General features: G+C 36.3%; 1 protein-coding gene across 1 annotated transcript in view; it reads right to left on the bottom strand.

Annotated features, from left to right (window-relative positions):
• Window positions 1-20,457, bottom strand: part of MYH15 (myosin heavy chain 15) — a 128,966-nt gene that overhangs the window by 58,869 nt on the left and 49,640 nt on the right. The window contains exons 17-23 of the mRNA XM_050781421.1: window positions 19,673-19,740; window positions 18,737-18,824; window positions 16,143-16,260; window positions 15,115-15,238; window positions 13,410-13,546; window positions 3,716-3,971; window positions 283-525 (exon numbers count right to left, since the gene is read on the bottom strand). Of these exons, the coding sequence (XP_050637378.1) occupies window positions 283-525; window positions 3,716-3,971; window positions 13,410-13,546; window positions 15,115-15,238; window positions 16,143-16,260; window positions 18,737-18,824; window positions 19,673-19,740 (1,034 nt within the window). The remainder of the gene's footprint in view (window positions 1-282; window positions 526-3,715; window positions 3,972-13,409; window positions 13,547-15,114; window positions 15,239-16,142; window positions 16,261-18,736; window positions 18,825-19,672; window positions 19,741-20,457) is intronic.

Raw genomic sequence — 20,457 nt, 5'->3', positions numbered from 1 at the left:
ATTTTACTCTATTATAGAGTTCAGATGCAATAGGATTGGAACAAATGAAAATGTTTCATTTGGGAAGTTAAATAAGGTTCCATAAGTTCAAACTGGAAATCTGAATTGGGAGAGCATAGTTTATCAGACCCTATATTTTGTGCCAGTTCTGACTCTCAATGCTGCAAAGTTGCAGGCCACTGTGTTAATTAACTTAAATAGAGCAAGTCAGATACCAAAACCTGATTTGAGAGTGGAATTCTGGCTGCTAGGCCTTCTAAACTAACATTATGGAAAAAGTACCTTGTGCTCTGTAGTACGTTTCTCCTTCTCTGACTTCACCAACATTGTTTCCAAGTCATCGATTTCTTTCTTCAACTCCGAACATTCATCTTCGAGTTTCCGCCCCCTGGCAGTCAGCTCAGAATTTATCTCCTCTTCTTCCTCCACCCTCTCCGACAGCTCTTTTACTCTGGCCTCCAGCTGGATCTTGGATTTAATCAGCCACTCGCACTGCTCTTCAACATTTGCCAGTGTCTCTTGCTCCTGCCATGATGAGGAGAAAATTGTTGCCAACAGCTGGAAGTAATTTATCAGCTAGGCGAAAATGCTGCTTAACACATAGCAAAGAGATAATTGCCTGCCCTCTGCCCAGCACTTTCACCTACCTTTCCTAAACAGCTGCAATAATATTCCCAGGTCCCTGATCAGATCACTGAGAAGTGGAGAAGTTGCTTGTGTTTGGAGGTGCTTTCGATCTCTCAGGCCAATTCAGTAGATTAGATTACCTCTTCTAAAGCACTTAATAGAATCCTGGTGGCCTAAAGGAGCTAGCGTGCCTCCAAAAATCAGTGGTGTGCTGCTTAAACCACAGCTTCTGGAAACATCCATGCGGGCACAGAGTTTGAGGTAGATAACTGCTCAAAAAATCATCTTTTAAGAAAGCAGAGTTCCCTCAGAATATTGCACTATAACTATTACAAGTGCACGGATGTACGTGTTTAATATACATCTCTTCTAATAAATTGAGCTGAGTTATATGTTTTTTAAATTCATAGGCTAAATTTAGAATTCATAAGTTGCAAGTCACTAACTAGATTTCACTGTTATTTCGAACTAAAATTTTTGCCTCAATGATTCTGATAGTACAAAGTTACACAAAGAGCATATAGTACTCTTTCCTTTATCCTTGCACAGGCACTGCCTCCAGCTCTTACTGGGTGACCCATTGTTCCTGTGTTATGGGTCAAGTAAAAAGTGTGTTATGGGTCAAGTAAAAAGTAAAGGGGGTTTTTACTACAGAGCACCTTTCATAACTTTAAACCCCTCTAACTTGTCTTCTTTAGAGGCTGAATAAAACCTCTTCTTCATAAGCAAGCTCTTTATTGTTGTTGGTCTTGCTGTAATATAACTTTACATACATTTTCATCTTCCATCTCTAGACCTCATCCATCCTTCACAACATGCCAGTTTGGGCAATGTATTAATGATCCATTTGCCTCACTTAGCTTGTGTCTGCTAATCAGATCAAGAGTGGGAGACTGGGGGGAGATAAAAATCCAGGCTATTGGCCTCTGAGTAGCTCCTGGCTGGAGAATGGCTGCCTACCCAGCAAACGGGGCTCAAAGAGGCACAGATGGAGAGAGGTATGGAATAATAAATGTACAACTTCACTGAAAATCCCAAAACAGGGGCTAAATTAAAAAGGAGTATCAGGACATTTAGGAATGGTGAATGCAAATCGGAGAAGCTTCCAACGTATGGGAAATAATGGGGACACTTTATCTTAGTTCACCCCAGATTGACAAGCAGAACAGTTTTTGCTGCATTCCATTCAGCCTGTATACAAGACCTGTCACCACCACTGAACAAAGAGGACAGTCCAATCGACCATCATTGATCTCTTCATTAAACATGACAGCAGGATTTGGGGGCTGACTGAGCAATGGTGTGGCAGTTTAGCAGTAGGAAGATTCCTTCCCCAGTGGCAGCTTTCTGACGTACTCACAATGTTAATTGGAACGAGGTCACTCAGTTCTAGTGGAATTTTGACTAAGCAAAGAAGGATTTCAAAATACTTCTTTTTTTTTTTTTTGGATTATTTTGTGTTTAGCTTTCTCCCTTAAAACAAATAATCTTAAAATAGATATTATATATAATAATATATAATGATAGCTCTGTCAACTTCTTTATCACAGTTACAATCTGAACTCATCTCAGCCTTCTTGGGTTTGCTCTGGAGTTTGCTTCCATGTGTTTCCCATGCTCCCCATGATGATCTTTGACATGCACCTTTGTCATGGTAGCTACTTTGCTACTTTGACATGGTAGCTTTTGTCTACCATGCCCTACACAAGCTGGGTCCATTTCTATCTCCTGCATCAACCCAGGTAGCACTGGCTACTTTCCATCAGTAGGAAGAATGATAGAAACTGGGAGGCCCGGTATCAACCAAAGTTACCTCTTCCCTAAGCCAAAATATTTTACAAATTCTGATTCTTACAGTTCTTACAGTAGCTTTGAAATGGGGCCCAGGAATTTGTATTTTTAACAAGCACACCAGGTAAGACTGGTATACACTGAAGTTGTAGAATCACTGCTATGTTAAATATGTATCAGAAATGCGGGTTTGGGTGTAAAGTCTTACATAAAATACAGCCTCTTGGCATGCTGGTAGATAATACAGCTTCAAAATATTAAAGAGTAATAACAATAAAAGAATAACTTGTGTCAGTCTGAAAGTACTAAATTTTCTCTGTTTTTGGTAAAGTTTAAAAATAAGAAAAACTGTTGTTTCTTATTTAAAAAGCAAGAAAAATTATATTTGAACACAGAATTTTTCAACTTAACGCTGTGCTAAGTAGAGAGGAAAGTATTATAAAGGTGGTTAAAATTTCATCCTGGCCCTTTGGGCTGTTTTGGGATCACAGTAGTCCAGGTGGCTAGGGAGGAGTAACATGAAAGACAGTGAGTAATGACACATTAGCATCATACTGTAGACAGAGGCTTGAATACCAAAACCAGGGGTTTGGAGTCTAAAAATGTACATATTATATGATCTGAGGGTTGCTCACCCGGGAAGCGACATGATGCTTTTTTAAAGACAATGGTTCTTAATCTGGACTGGATATCAGTGTCACCCATAGAGATTATTTGGACCTACACAGAGTCTGCTTAATCAAAATATCTGAGAGTGGAGTCTAGGCATCTTTATTTTATTTTTTTAATGTTTCACAAATGACTTTGATACAAAGTCAAGGTTAAGAACTGTTTTAAAAACTCAACTCATTAGTAATGTTGATTTGGACCCAGGAAGGGGAAGTAGGGAGACCAAAATCAGGATATCTGACTAGAAGCACACTGCAACATTCCTGAAGATCTCAGTCAAGCTTTTCTTGGGACCTACTAAAATCCTGTCTGCTGATTTGCTAATGGGTCATGGGCTACATACAAACTTTAAATTAAGATCCAGAGCTTCCTGGCCTCCATGATGTGCTATTATACAGTAAAAATCCATCTGATAATTTGTCCCTTTTTAAAAGACATCTTGCCAATGAAATCACTTCACTATGAAACAGGGTATCTCCTTGTTTTCATTGTCTTTGGTTTTATAAAATCCTTTGGTATCTGAAAAGCACATGCATCTATTTTTTTTTCTTCCGTGTCAACACTGCCTGATTAACAAGGAAGTCTAATTAAAAACTTGATTTAAAGAACAAATGGTGTGGCTACTCACAGCCTGAAGCTGAAGAATCAGGTCATTTTTTTCCTGAGTGAGGGATACTTGCTTTGCTTTCAGTTCCTCCCTCTGAAACTCTGATTTCTCCAAGGCTTTCTGTAATTGTGCACACTCTTCCTTCAGTCCAGCTATTTCTTCTCCTCTTTCTGAAGATTTAACAAGAGGCTTGATCTTGAAGAAGAGCCTCATCCAGGCCCAGTTCTTCACAGCCATGAAAGCTCTTATGTTCCATTGTATCAAAATGAGTGCATCCCTAAATCAAGAGAGAAAAAAGAAAAGCAAGTTAGCCCCGACTAAAGGAAAATTAGTTCCCAAATTAAAATCCTCAATAAACACATCTTTTTAGGAGTCATAAAAAATTCTTATTAGTCTTCAAAGCACTTTTATATCTGGACTTTCACTTGATTCTGGCAAAAACTCTCCAAGGGGTATCTGGGGTTAGCAGTATTATGGACTAGATATCCTAAAAATGTTCCCATCACAAACATCCTTTGAATGAGAGCTGAACCTAAAGAGAGTAAGACATATAGAAGGCACCAAAAACTTGAGCAATAAGTGAATGCATGCATAGCTTGGCCATCTTTACGGAAGGAGGAAACAAGTCTTGGTATTGTAAGAGTCTGTATTTTCATATTCACATGGATAAAAAGGCAAGGCACAAACCTCCAAAGAATCTTACCCTTAATAAAAAGGAGGACTGAAAAATTCACCTACCAGCAAAGAGAGATATCAAATTAAAGTACATCTGATTTGGTGTGAGTGAAGACAAATTCTACTTCAGATTTTTTTTAATGATCCAGTACCACTGAATTATTTAAGGTTTAAATTATACTACCTGAATGGTACAGAAATATCCAAGAAATTAGCACAATGATTTTTTTACTCTGATAATAAATACCTTTTCAACCCTTGGAGTAGGAAAATGCAAAATTACATTGAAAAAAAAAACACCTTAAACCCAAACACCAGAAGTTCTCCTACATAAGGCACCCTGAAGGGGTTAAAATCCAAAGTTACAAAACACATATAGGAAAATTAAGTTGAGCACATATAATAAAAAGTTTGATGAAACCCCCAAGATTTTCAGATAATTGTACTATCTGATGGAGACTATCAAATAATTATGTTAAAAATTATTGACCAGGCTCAGTGGCTCACACTTGTAATCGCAGCACTTTGGGAGGCCGAGGCGGGTGGATCACAAGGTCAGGAGAATGAGACCACGGTGAAACCCCATCTCTACTAAAATTATAAAAAATTAGCCAGGCGTGGTGACAGGCACCTGTAGTCCCAGCTACTCAGAGAGGCTGAGGCAGGAGAATGGTATGAACCTGGGAGGCAGAGCTTGCAGCGAGCCGAGATCATAGCACTATACTCCAGCCTGTGCGTCAGAGCAAGACTCCGTCTCAAAAAAAAAAAAAAAATTATTGTCAAAGGTAAAAAGGAAAGAACTTTAGAAACAATGAACCACTCTGATAAAAGGACATACAGATTTGAAATAAGACCAAATAAAATGTCTAAAACTAAAAAATATAGCAGTTGAAATCAAATACTCAGTGGAAAAATTAAGCAGGTTATTAGAAACACTGGGGGAAAAAAACTAGTGAATTGAGAAAAGAACAAACCCCCACAGCTCCAGACTCCAGGATGGCCCTATAACCTCAGGTTCCAGGCTTGCCCCAGTGCCAGTCCAGACATGTAGCCCCAGACTGCAAGCCTACCCCCAATGACCCAGACTCCAGGACCATCCCGATAATCAGTCTAGTCCCCACAGACCCAGGCCCCAGAACTATCCCCATGGACCCAGTCAATAAGGGTGTTCCAGTAGATCCTAACCACAGACTGTCTTTCATGGCCCCAGGATCCAGACATACCCTCACTAAGTCCACTACCATGGACTTAGACACCAAGGCTTGCCCATGTGGATCCAAGATCTAGTGTATACAGCCTCCAAGCTAATCTTCATGGACCCAGGAATTGGGCCTGAATGTGCACTGAAACTGCCACCAAGCCATCATGCCCCAAGACTCCAGCAGCAATCCTGCCAGTGGACACTGCCAGCTGGGCTGCCCAGAATCTCTGACCAAGCTTACTGCTGAAGAGGTTTTCCTGTTGAAACCAGCCTATAAAGACTAAAAGATGTACTACTTCAAATGCACAAACACTAATGTAAGGCCACAAGGATCATGAATAATCAAAAAAATATGACACCACCAAAGGAACAAAACAAAACACCAATAACCACCCCTAAAGAAATGGAGATCTACAAAGTAACAAAATCAGACACTGGAGAAAGCAAGAAATTACAGGTTTCTGAAACAAATACACAAACAAACTGAACAGCTGGAGCAGTGAGGGACAAAGGCCTAAAATCTCTAGCCAAGATGTCTGGTGAAGATCTTGCCCAGTCAAAGCCAGTACATAAATATGGAGGAGGGGGACTACTGTTTCTTCAAATGTACAGACATTTATGCAAAGCTATAATAATCATGAAGAATCAGGAACACACAACAGAATAAAAAGAATGAAACAAACCACCTAGAAACCCACCCTAAATGGAGATCTATGAATTGCTGACAAAGAATTCAAAACAATGATCTTAAAAAAAAGTTTAGTGAGCTACAAGAGAACAACTAAACAAAGTGAGAAAAATAATACATGAACAAAAGGAGAATTTCAACAAGGAAATAAAAACCATAAAAAAGAACCACATAGAAATTCTGGAATTGAAAAACACAATGACTGGACTGAAAAATTCCATGGAAAGTATAAATGCAATCAAGGGGAAGAATCAGTAAGCTCAAAGACAGGTCGTTTGAAATTACTCATTTAGAGGAACAAAAAGGAAAAACAAATGAAAAGAATGGAGAATGACTACAGCACTTATAGGATATCATCTAGCTTACCAATATATACATTATGGGAGTCACAGAAGGAGCACAGAAAGAGAAAGAAACAGAAAGCTTATTTAAAGAAACAATGACAGAAAGCTTTTAAATCTGGAGAGGAAAACGAACAACTAGATTCATTAAGCCCAAAGAACCTCAAGTAGATCAAATACAAAGAGATCTTCACCGATGCACATTATAATGAAATTCTCAAAAGTCAAAGAGTTTCGAATGCAGCAAAACAAAAGTAACTTGTCACATATAATGAAACACTCCTGAGACTATGAGCAGATTTCTCAGCAAAACCTTGCAGACCAGAAGACAGTGGTATGATAGAATCAAAGTGCTGAAAGAAAACAAAAACTAAAAACCACCAACCAGAAATACTGTATCCAGCAAGGCTGCCTTTCAGAAATGGAGAGATAAAGACTGCCACACAAATAAAAACTGTGGGAGTTTATCATCACTACTTGCCTTACAAGAAATGCTAAAGGGTGTTCTTCAAGTTGAAACAAAAGGATGCTAACTAACCACACAAATATATATAAAAGTGTGAAACTCACTGAAAAGACAAGAACATAGTCACATTCAGAATAATACTGTAATAATGGTGCATAAATCACCTTTTACTCTAATATTAGTTAATGTACAAAATTATTTAAAATAACTGTAGCTACAATAATGGATTAATAGATATACAATATTAAAAAATATTAAATTGTGACATAAGTAACATAAAATGTGGGGACAAGATAAGTTAAAATGAAGAGTTTTTATATGTAGTTGAAGTTAAACTATTGCCAGCTTAAAAATAAGAGGTTTGTCAGCTTAAGATAAACATGTAACTACAAGATGTTTTATGTAAGCCCCATGGTAACCACAAAGAAAAAACTTCTAGTAAACATACAGAAGATAAAGAGAAAGGAATAAATACCTAGCATTACAAAATATTATCACATCACAAAGGAAGACAGAAAGAAACAAACAATTTTTAAAAAAGTCATAAAACAATTAAGAAAATGGCAGTAGTAAGTCTGTATCTATTAACAATTACTTTAAATATAAATGAAATAAGTTCGCCAATCAAAAGACAGAGTGGCCAAATGAATAGAAAAACCAAACCCAACTATATGCTGCCAACAAGAGACACACTTTAGCTTTGAGAACATACACAGGTTGAAAGTGAGAAATGGAAAAAGATATTCCACGCAAATGGAAATTGAAAAAGAGCAGGAGCAGCTATAGTTACATCAGATAAAATATATATAAGTCAAAAACTGTAACAAGAGATAAAGAAAGTTATTACATAATGATAAATGGGTCAATTCATCAAGATGATATAAATATCTTTATATTTGACAAGATTTAACATCCATTCATTCATCCATCATAAAAATTCTCAACAATGTAGCTATAGAAGGAAGGTACCTCAACATAATAAAGGCCATATATGACAAGCCCACAGCTAACATCATACTTAATGGTGAAAAACTGAAAACTGAAAGCTTTTCCTCTAAGGTCAGGAACAGGACAAGAATGCTCACTCTCAATAGTTTTTTTCGATATAGTACTGAAAGTCCTAACCAGAGTAATCAGCAAAAAGAGGAAACAAAAGCCATTCAAATTAGAAACAAAGAAATTAAACTATCTCATATAGAAAACACTAAAAACCACCAAAAAATAGAATTAATACATTTGTAAATTTGCAGGATTAAAAAAACACAAAAAATTAGTAACATTTCTATATACTAACAATGGACTATCCAAAAAAGAAGTCAATTCATAATAGCATCAAAAAATAAAATAAAATAAAATAAAATAGATAGGAATAAAACTTACCAAGGAGGTAAAAGATCTGCACGTTGAAAACTATAAAACATTGAAAAAAGAAATTGAAGACACAAACAAATGCAAAAATATCTTGTGTTTATGAATTGGAAGAACACAGGATATTTTTGGTTAAAAGTCCATAGTCCCCAAAGTTATCTACAGATTCAATGTAAACCCTTTCAAAATTCCAATGGTGTTTTTTACAGAACTAGGAAAAAATTCCTAAAATTTATATGGAACCACAAAAGACCTCAAATAGCCAAAACAATAGAAACAAAGCTGGAAGAATCACATTACCTAATTTCAAAATACGCTACAAACTATAGCAAAGAAAACAGCAAAGTATTGGCATAAAAACAAACATATAGTCCAATGGAACAGATCGGAGAACCCATAAATCAATCTATGCATTTATGGTTAATTGTTCTTCAATAAAGTTGCCAAAAACACACAGTATGGAAAGGACAGTCTTTTCAATAAATGGTGTTAGTAAATTAGATATCCACATGCAGAAGAATAAGTGGATCCTCATTTCACACCATATACAAATATGAACTCAAAAGGAACTAAAGACTTAAATTTAAGATCTGAAACTGTAAAATTACCAGAAGAACACTTGGAGAAAAAGTTTATTGACATTGGTCAATAAATTGCCAACGATTCTTTTTAATGTGACCCCAAAATCAAAGGCAACACAAGCAAAAATAAATGGGATTACATCAAACTAAAAAGCTTTTGCACAGCAAAAGAAACTATCAAAAAGGAGAAGACAACCTATGGAATGGGGGAAAATATCTGCAAACTATACATGCAATAAAGGGGTAATATTCAAAATATATGAGGAATTCAACTGTATAGCATGAAAACAACCCCATTAAAAATCAGCAATGACCTGATAGACATTTCTCAAAAGACTACAAATGGCCAACAGTATATGCAAAAATATTCAACATCACTAATTATCAGGGAAATACAAATCAAAACCACAATGAGATCTCACCTCACACCTGTTAGAATGGCTATTAATAAAGACAAAAGATAAGGGTTGGCAAGTATGTGGGGAAAGGGAACCCTTGTACACTGTTGATGGGAATGTAAATTGGTACAGCCATTAAGAAAAACAGTACGAAGGCTCCTCAAAAAATTAAAAATGGAACTACCATAGGATCTATCAATCTTAAAATACTAATGAAATTTGAATTTTGAAGACATATCTGCACTATCATGTTCATTGTACTATTATTCACAATAGCCAAGATATGGAATCAACCTAAGTGTTCATTGACAAATAAAGTGTGGCATAAATATATAATGAAATATTATTCAACCTTAAAAAGGAAAACATTGTCATTTTTGACAACATGGGTTAATCTAGAGGACATTAGATGGCTAAGTATAATAAGCCAGGCACACAAAGACAAATATGGTATGATCTCACTTATATGTGGGATATTAAAAAAGTCAAACTCACGGAAGTAGAGGGTGGAATGGTGGTTACCAGCAGCCAGGCCATAGGGAAAATGAGGAGATGTTGCTCAAAGGACACAACGTTTCAGTTACGCAGGATGAGTAAGTTCTGAAGATCTAATATACAGTATGGTAACCATAGTTACTAATTCTGTGTTGTATACTGGAAATTTGCTAAGAGAGTAGACCTTAAATGCTCTCACCACACACAAAAGATAACTTCATAAGGTGAGGATTAATCAGTTTGATTGTGGTAATCATTTCATAATACCTACATATATCAAAACATCAGATTATATACCATATATCCAATTTTTGTCAATGGTAACTGAATAAAGTTGGAAAAAGGAAAAAGAATAAACACAAAGTAGAAGAAAAAAAAGAATAAAGGTAAGATCAGAAATTAATGATCTAGAAAAAAAGTTTAAGTGGTTTATTAAATAGACTAAATAAAGATGTGGCATGAATGGTCAAGAAAAAGGAAAGAAGGCACAAGAAAACAATACTAGGAATGATAATACTCTAGAAATATAAATAATTTAGGATTATGCTCTAGGAATATAATATAGATACAGTAGAGATTTAAAAATAATAAGGCCAGGTACAGTGGCTCATGCCTGTAATCCCAACACTTTGGGTGGCCAAGGCAGGCAGTTAACTTGAAGCCAAGAGTTTGAGACCAGCCTGGTCAAAATGGTGAAACCTTATCTCTACTAAAAATACAACATTTAGCCAGGTGTGAAGACACAGCCTTTAATCCCAGCTACTCAAGAGGCTGAGGCACAAGAATCACTTGAACCAGGGAGGCGGAGGTTGCAGTGACCTAATATCATGCCACTGCCCTCCAGCCTGGGTGATAGAGAGAGAGTCTGTCTCAAAAAATAAAATAAATAAAATAAAAAATAAAATAAAATAAAATAAATCGATCAAATTGAAAAATTCAAAAGAAATGTAAAATTTCTTTTTCAATAAAAGAAAGCTTCCCTGCACTAATTCAAGAAGAAAATATCTCATTAGACATGTAACCAATAAATAAATTGAATCAAAATTATAAGACCTATCACAAAAGAACCACCAGATCCAGATTATTTTATTGGCAATGCCTACCAAAGAGTCAAAGACCAGTTATAAACTGGTTCATGTTTTGAAGAGAGAAAACATTCTTCAACTGTTTATGAGGTTAGGATAACCTTGATTCAAATTCAGATAACACAGCAGATGAAAATTATAGGCCAATCTTATTCATGCATATTGATGAAAAATCTCATGATGATATTACAATCAAACCCATCAATGTATGAAAATATTTCTTAACCAAAGTAAGTTTAACTTTTTAAAAAATCTGTTAATATATTTCCACACATTTATAGATTAATTCAGAAAAACCATGTGATTGTTTCAATAGATGCAGATAAATGATTAAATAATTTCCTGATAAAAATGCTTAACAAAATAAAATAGAAGGAATGTCCTTCGTACAATAAGTCATTTCTACAAAAACAAAACAAAACAAAAAAAACTACACTGAACATCATTCTTTAAAGGGAAATGATAGCTTTCCCCAAAGTCAGAAATATGAAGACATTTGGCAAAAGTTTCTAAAGGCTGATATACCACAAGTGAGTGAGAACATGGGACAACGGGACTCTCATACATTGCTGGTGGAGAATATGGCATATTAGAAAGCAATTTGGCAACATCTTGCAAAGTTGAAGTTGTGTGTGACCTAAAACCTATTATTAATTCATGCCCTAGAGAAGCGACACTCAAAGTGTGTGCCTCAGACCAGCTGCTATCCACAAACTGTTATCAGAAAATGGAGTATTTTGAGTAATGATGCCCTCAAGAAACTCTTATATATACGAATGGGGAGACATTTACAAAAATGTCACTGCAGAAGTTACTGGCCAAAAAAAAAAAAAGGAAATAACAAATTTATATTAGCTGGAAAATGGATAAATAAATTATGATATATTCATATAATGGAATACTATACAGCAGTTAAAATCAATAAGCTAGCCCTAGATTCATTAACATCGATATATTTCAAAGAATAATACTGAATATAAAAGACAAACTTCAGGACAATATATACAAAATATTATTTACATGAAGACTAAGCACATGTAAAATCATGTCACATTTTAAGGATATCTGCATATCGAATAAGCAAAGGTATGAAAACATACTTTTATATGACATATATAAAACATGGAATGAGAGACACAAACTCAGGGTCTGAAAAGGAAAAGGTAAGACTTGGATTACAGCAGAACTATATGGGGGCTTCAACTATGTATGTTAATTTTTTAAAATGTTGTTAGCAATTACAGAAAAAAAATGTTAAGAGTTGGCTGGGTGCCATGGCCCATGCCTGTAATCTCAGCACTTTGGGAGGCTGAGGCAAGAGGATTGTTGAACCCAGGAGTTCGAGACCAGCCTGGGCAACATAGGGAGACCCTGTTTCTACAAAAATAAAAAATTAATAATGTTAAGAATTGAAATGCCTTCATGATGACTCCATGAGTATGTATTACAGTATTTTTTATTTGCTTGAGATCTTTCAAAGTAATTTTTAAGTCACAATTTAGAGAGAATGGATCATAGAGGTTTCACTTCAGACATTAAGAAAGTAAACTATAGAGAAATTAAGAATCTTACCCAAGTTTACACAACTGGTCCTAGAAGCCATGTTTCCTGACCCCCAAACTCCCATACCACACTGACCACTATATGAGAGTCACAGAAGACCCTTAAGAGTCATCTCTCTATTATCTTTGACATCACCATGTAATAACCATTTTCTCTTGGGAAAAAATAGAATTAACAAATTGTCAATTAAACAAGTTACACCAAGATCTGTAGACCTCTCTTCAGAAGACAATATATGCTAAGGGAAAAATAAATACAACTTCAGCATCCCTTGCTCACAGTCCCTTTGTTTGGAGATTTTGCTAGCTTGCTTTCCGTGATTCTATTAAACAACAGACAAAACCAATGCCTAAGAATGTACAAGCATGGTGATAAATGTCCCTAGTGAACCTGTCTGAAATAAAGTAAGAAAGTTATGATTACATGTCAACAAGAGCCACAGTTTCTGACCCACGGGACGTAACAAAGGGGTCAGAACACCTCGGCCTTTGAAGCATACTTCCCCACAGAGGTGGCTGTGGGATATATGCAAACCTTTCCAGGTCTGCTTCTGATATAAATTGTGAGTCGCACCACTCTCGGAGATCCAGACTTCTCAGAATATAAAAATCTCTCTCAAAGGGAAGCCTGAAAGCATGGCAAGAAATATCTGAATTATGCCTATACTTGGTTGAATAGAGCAATAAAAGCCCTTTGCATTCTGTCTTTTTGTTATATTATGATTTAAAAATGTTTAAGACACAGCCTAACCAGAGAAGGCAGCTCTTGACCTACTATAAGACAATGAGATTAGTTGCACTGGTTAAGGCACACTGTTACCCTAGCAGTGGGGGTGCAGGGTGGGCATACAATACCTTTCTTCCAGAATCTTCTGGAATTTGATTCGCATCAGTTTGCCCTGTGCTCTGGCTTGGAACAATGTGAAGACTTTAGATAGTCTCTCATCTCTCATTGCTTCCAGTTGACCCAGAAACCCAGCTTTAAAAAACACCTAAAAGAAAAGTCAGATGTTAGCTCCACTCATAATGGGTATTCAGCAAATGTTTATTGAATGATCCTGTGAGCAACTGTTGTGTTCCTAGGGATAAATATATCAATTCCATTTCTTGTAAGTTTTATTTAATGTGTAAAATCTACACCCTAGAAAGTTTGATTTTATAAATCTAAAATGTGAAAAAAAAAAACATGTTATTAAATCATGTGGTTCTATTGTTTGCTTAAGAATGTAAACTATTCTTCCCCTTATCTATTAATAATGTGTCAATTGTTCAGGGAAGCTGGTTTAAGTTTGAAGATGGGTTCAGGCATGCAGTGCTCCAAAGTACCAGGTAGCGTTCTGCAAACATTTTCTGTAAAGAATCAGATAGTAAATATTTTTAGGCTTTATGGACTACATACAATCTCTTTAGGATATTCTTGTTTTTTAAACAATTCATGGACCATCTAAAACCATTTTTAGCTAGTGGACAATATATTAAAAATAGGACCAGGCTCTTGGGCCGTAGTTTGCTGACGTCTGTTCTAGAGTAAGGCACTTTTGTCTAAGGCATCAAATAATCCACAAAAATATTTTTTCAAGAATAATTACTAACAAACAAGGTGAAATAGTGAGGTGCCTAAGGCACACATTTTATGGAGGCACTAAGTGTGAGAGTGCCCTGAGAGTGTGTGCCTCTCAACCTCACTTGCTCAACCCTGAGAATGAAAGCCTCTTTGAAATTTGTGCCTTAGGAGCTTCACTTGCCTCATGTCAGTCTTGGCCCAGAGGAGTAATATACAGCAAAAATAACTAAACGCACAAGGAAGGAAGGCATCATCAGTGAAAATCAGCAGAAACAATAAACAGCAGAAACTGATTCCTAAGTACTCAAAATGTGGGAGCCAACGTTTTATAACCATATACTACAGAATTCTAATTCTATGAGGTCTTTATCCTGAATTTTCCAACTCTCCTTCAAATAATTTGTTCCTTATATGGATGTCATTACGAACAAACTGATGTTGACTGCCAGATAAGACCAAATCTATTGATTAGTTATAAGTTTCCCAAAATATGTGAATCCCAAGTTCATCTAAGATGAAGTAGAATTTAGGGAATCACATTTAAGGAAATTGGTTTTGGATTAATTTTTTTAATAGTGGGTTACCTTTGAAGTTTTAAATTACTCAGAGAAATTAGTCCCTAAAAGAATATTGCGGATGAATCAGTTCACACATAGATAAGCCATTGCTCTAGGAAGTCGATTCACCTTTTTCCAGCTCTGATATATACACATTTTCTCACAACACCAGGTTGATTCAGTATTTTATATCTTGGCACAAATTTGCTTAGATGACTAATTATAAAAATGTAAATGTAGTCAAAACTGAGGTTTAAAAAACATTGAATATTTTTCTCAAACAGCACTGAAGTTTTCACCTTCAACTAAGATCTATTTGTGTTATTTATGGTCATGACAGCTGAAGAATGCCTTATAATTGAGCATTCACAGGTATTTTAAGATACACACTCTTCCCCCAATTCGTCTCCAAATGCATTCTTTGCAGTTTTCTGGTTACCTTAGTGATTCCAAATCGGTACTGGGTATGGTCTATCTTCAAGGAGCCAAGTAATTCTTCAGCTGCTTTTCTGCTGCTCACAAACTTGCTCTTTGGAAAGGTCCTTGGATTCAGAATGCAGTACCTAATTTAAAATAAAGAAAAAATCCTGGGGTTGGGAAATCATATTATTCAAATAAAGACTAATCTAGACAAATGAGGTGAAAGGAGATATAGATTTTTATCTCTGTTATTAATACGTTCAATTTTCACAAAATTCTTAGTAACAATAATGAGGGTACAAGCAATAATCCCTTGCCTTGGTATAATAGTTTGTACTTTTCATATTGCTTTAGAAGCAACCTCATTTGATTGATTGCTCAATTAGGCAGGGGTGGGATTGGAAGAGGAAAGAGAGGGAGGGAGGAAAGCATAAGTATCTCTACTGTATGGATAAGGAAACTGAAAAGCAGAGACATTAAATGTCTTTTCCAGGATTCCTTCACCCTGTTGGTGAGTTGGTGGAAAACAAGAAATATGCCTCTTAATTCTAAAGCAAGAAATATGCCCCTTTTTACTCTACCAGACTTTGCTCAAATTGACTTGATGACCTATAATTTAAACTTCTAGAATCCAGGAAATAGAAAAGATGCCACTCCTGCCTCCTGCCATATACCCTGCTGGCTTCCTTCCTTTCAGGGGCTTGCTAGTAAAGCCACAGCGTGCTTGGATGGCAGCTACGATTAAGTATACACAACATTTCAGAGACTCAATTCAGCCTCCATATGTTTCTTCTGTATTTATTTCTTCTATATGTGGGTCTATTATCTGTTAATAGAGATTTAAGGATATTACAGTTACATGGATGTTGGATTTAAGGGGAAATAATAATGGAACTCTGTCATCATATATCTTCCCACCACCAAAACACATCGATCTGTAGTCTGGAGGATATTAACCAAACAAACAATGCATGCCTAAACACTCGGAAAGGGAGGAAAACAGAATGAACTGCCTCAGGCTTCTTGGATCCTGGAAGGTATGTTTACCTTTGTTTAAAATCAGCATACTGCAGTCGGTTTGGAAAACCTTCACGGCATATCCTAATCCCTTCCAAGACACCATTACAGCGTAACTGCTGTAGAACCAAGTAAGGGTCCAATATACCTGGAAAAAAAAAAGAGTCACGGTGGATCTGTGCCTGAAAAAAAATTATTGGCCCAGATTTTGTACCAATTGCTGCATCTTGGGTTAAAAGAAAGTCTGAATTGGATAGTTTCCACATGATAGGTCATAGGAGTTCACTCACTTATGGCCTGATAGTACTCACAGTAATCATCCTATTATGTAGGCATCTCCAAATATGATTTCCCTGAAATTCCTTTAAAATGGAACATGCCCCTTAATTCACAGTTAGATGAGATGTTTCTAAGCAAATATTCTTGGAAGGCAAAAAGATTACAATTTTTGCTAGAATGTAAATGGCTGGTCTCACGTTCATTTGCCAACCAAAAACCAGCCAGAAAGGGTGATAAGAACACAAAAGAGAACTGCCTTCTCTGCGCAGGATGGGGAAGGGATAAGGAGGAGGAATAAAAGGAAAGGGGAAGACGGACACAAGCACAACATTCTGTTTACAGTTGTGCTTAGGAAGGACTTGTCCACATGCCAGACTTCATTCTCCCCTTATTTTCATGAGAGTGCCTAAGTCCTATTCTGTAGTATAAGCATCCTTCTGTCACCTTCTCATTCATCAAAAGAAGCTCTACTGTAGCTGTCAGCTGCAATCTCCAATAGAAGCCTTTGAAAAACCATCCAAGAAGCCACTGTCCCTGCCCTCAGAGAGTCTTCTGAAACAAGCCAAGGACCACATCTCCTATCACAAATTTCTACTATGGTATTACATGAAAAATGAAAACAAAAAAGGACTCCGTGCCCAAGGTCACAGAAATAAACTTAAATCATATACCCATATTTCTACACTCCAATCCCTTTCACAGACAGAAACAGATAATCTATAAGAAGGCAAAAGTAGGCCAGCACAGCGGCTCATGCCTGTAATCACAGCACTTTCGGAGGCTGAGGCGGGCAGGTCACTTAGGGCCAGGAGATCAAGACTAGCCTGACCAACTTGGCGAAACCCCGTCTCTACTAAAAATGCAAAAATTAGCCAGGCATGGTAGTACACGCCTGTAGTCCCAGCTACACAGGAGGCTGAGGCACAAGAATTGCTTGAACCCAGGAGGCAGAGGTTGTGGTAAGCCGAGATCGTACAGCTACACTCTAGTCACTACACTCTAGCCTCAGGGACAGAGCAAGATTCTGTCTCAAATTGTTACTTTTTTTAAAAAAGGGGAGATACAGGGAGTAGAATCCTATGACACCTTAACCTCAGACTCACTCATTCTCTTTAAGTACATATAAATAACTGTTTTGATTAGATCATGAAGCTTTTCTTACGACTTTGTCTTATGACTTTAAGAAAAAAACCAAACCTGCTGAAATCCAAGTTGACTCCATGGGAAGCAACTCTAATAGGTAACAGAATTGCTCCAGAATAGAACACAGCTAATTAGATTCCTTGCTAGATGGAAGCAGTGTCCCTAGACACATCCAGAAATCCAGCTGATAGGAAACAATGAGGCAAAAACATACAGCCGTGAATGAACATGAAGTGTTTGTATTGCAGAAACTCTAACGGCAACATCATTGTTTTGTATCACACTTTCCCAAAATAGGCCATAGTGTGTCAGGATTGGGGTCTTAATTACAGAAGGTTAGTAAAAATGCAAGATACTAAGGAACCTCAGAAATCAGAACCAGCAACATCTGGCTACATATTATAAGGGTGGTTAGTGCTCTAAAGACTTAGGGCTTGTCATATACACTCCTTGGAGGCCGACAGCCTCCAAACCAAGCTCCAGAGGGGCCTGTAACTCCAAAGAGATGGCTGGGAATCGTCAAGTTCATGAAGTAAGGAAAGCAATCCATGTAGTTATTTTTGGTAAAACCCTTGTTTGGGGAATTGAAAACATAAAAAAAAAAAAAAATCACCAACATCCACCTATCACATCATCCCCCTACAACTATTCTCTGACAAAAATATATCCACTGCCCAGAATTACATAACTATAAAAAAAAAATGCTATTAGAAAGGGGAAGAAGATGTTGGCATTGGCAAGGAGGACTAGAGGGTGTTGTCAACAATTAGAAATGGATTTAGGAACTGTCTTTATGGTCAATTTAGATAACTCAGACCAAATAACTTCCTTTATGCTGAAATATCTACCTTAATCCCCTAATTGATTATTCAATTCCCTTTTTATTATAGTTTGCCCTTGTAGACAATGGCATGGGAGCTCATCCATGTTCAGCATAAAATTCAAGGAGGAATTTAAATAGTAATATCAAACATTCTAATGTTGCCCAATTGAGACTGCTCTGTGAAATCCTTCTGTATGTCCATTTCAATGGCAATATTGAGGAGGTTCCAAAGACCTCATTTTTAACATATTTTCATTTTTCTATACAAAATTCTATCCTTATATAAAAGGCACCAATAAATATTTCTTTAAAAGATATTCAATATAGCTAATATCAAATCTATTTCCTAGAGTGAATTACAAAGAAATCTAGTTCTTACCCGGCATTTTATTCACATTGGGATTTATGCATCTCACAAAATGAGGTGCTGTTGATTTCAGATTAGTCATCAATTTATTCAGGTTTTCCTAAAATGGAGACCATAATAAACATAAAATCACTTTGCAAATCACTAAAAACACCAATCCACCTCACAAATGTCTCCAAATCTATCAACTCACTCTCACAGCCAAGATGTATTCTAACAGTAAAATAATGAATTCAACATTCTTTCCTGCTTACCCAATGCACGTTATTTCTTTCCTATGGCAAGTCAATATTTATTTGACAGACATAGTTCAATTGTGAATCATCTCTACCTATTTTGAATTTGATAGCAGTATCAAAGTTATGGCTGGGCAATAAAATGGCTTGAAAAAAGAAATTGTTTCTCAAGTTCTCTCTCTGTGGAAAACCTCTATCTTAGGTTAGATTCTCTAGAAGCCAAACCTGAGATGGGAATTCTGGTTTGAGAGATTTTTAGGGAGTGAAGAAAGCTGGGAACAGTAGGGGAAGAGAAAAGCAATGACTCAAGACTCAGCTTTAGTCTGATCCTTGCAAGCAAGAGCTGTAAACACAAATGCACCAGTTGCACCATAGGTGGTCCCCCTTGAGGCAAGGGAGAGGCTAAAGTCTGGAGAGGAGGGCAGAGAGGCAGCTTAGTTTCCCCTTTCACTAAGTGCAATTCTGACAACTCAGAGTTGTTATGAGCCAATATGCACATCAGCTGGAAGATGGGTGCAGGGATGATAAAGGAGTTGTAGGTGGGAACCAACAAAAAATAAAGCCCTTAATTATAATAGCATAAACTTCAACTTTTCCAACTTGCTAATTCCTGATACTTTATCCTTATTTGAGGATGTGAAATGTCAAATAAATAATAACACATGCAGATTGTGAGGCAATTAATATATGAATAGATGCAATTAAAAATTACTTTATGCAGAGATGCAGCTGTTTGGAATGAAGTTCCTTTCTTTCGTTTCTTTTCCCCAAATGGTATAGCTAGCAAAAAAAAAAAAAAGATGAAAACATGTAAAAAGCTCATTTTTGTCACATTATCCTACCTCGCTGATGGAAGCATAAATTCATCAGAGTTCTAGAACAATATGGCAATATCTACCAAAAGCTTCAAAATATGTATGTCTTTTATCACAAAATGTATATTTTTAGTGCTTTTCCTTAAGGGTATAATCAGGCAACTGTGCAACAATACTCACTGAAGCATTATTTAGTCACTGCAAAAAAATTAAGCAAAAACAAAGTTAATCCACAAATGCACACCATAGGAGATTAATTTATGAGAGAATATGCATACAGTGAAACACTGTAAGCTTTTAAAATGATGACGTGGATCCATATAACTTATATGGAAAGATTTCTAGGATATTTTTAGAGAAAAAGTTTGTTTGCAAAGCCTAAATTTTATATATGATGACCTTGAGTATGTACACATGTTTTTAAGTGCAGCTGTGTTATGGGTGACTATAAACATGAAAAATGTTGAGGGGTGTAAATACCAAAATGTAAATAGTTGGTTAATCTATATGAGGTTACAGGTAATTTTTATGTTCTTTTTTCAGTTTTTCTATATTGTCTGTGTTTTTAGCTACATTCATGTATTTATATTCATGATTTATAAAAAATAATAAGTCTATTTCCATTTTCTTGAAGCAAAAGAACCTGTGCTAGGCCAACCAGCTTTATAAACATTTGAATAAT

Source organism: Macaca thibetana, chromosome 2 (genome assembly GCF_024542745.1).
Source record: "Macaca thibetana thibetana isolate TM-01 chromosome 2, ASM2454274v1, whole genome shotgun sequence".
NCBI classification, from domain to species: domain Eukaryota; kingdom Metazoa; phylum Chordata; class Mammalia; order Primates; family Cercopithecidae; genus Macaca; species Macaca thibetana.
The sequence above is the reverse complement of the archived record's forward strand: the minus strand, read 5'-3'. Positions and strand labels throughout refer to the sequence as shown.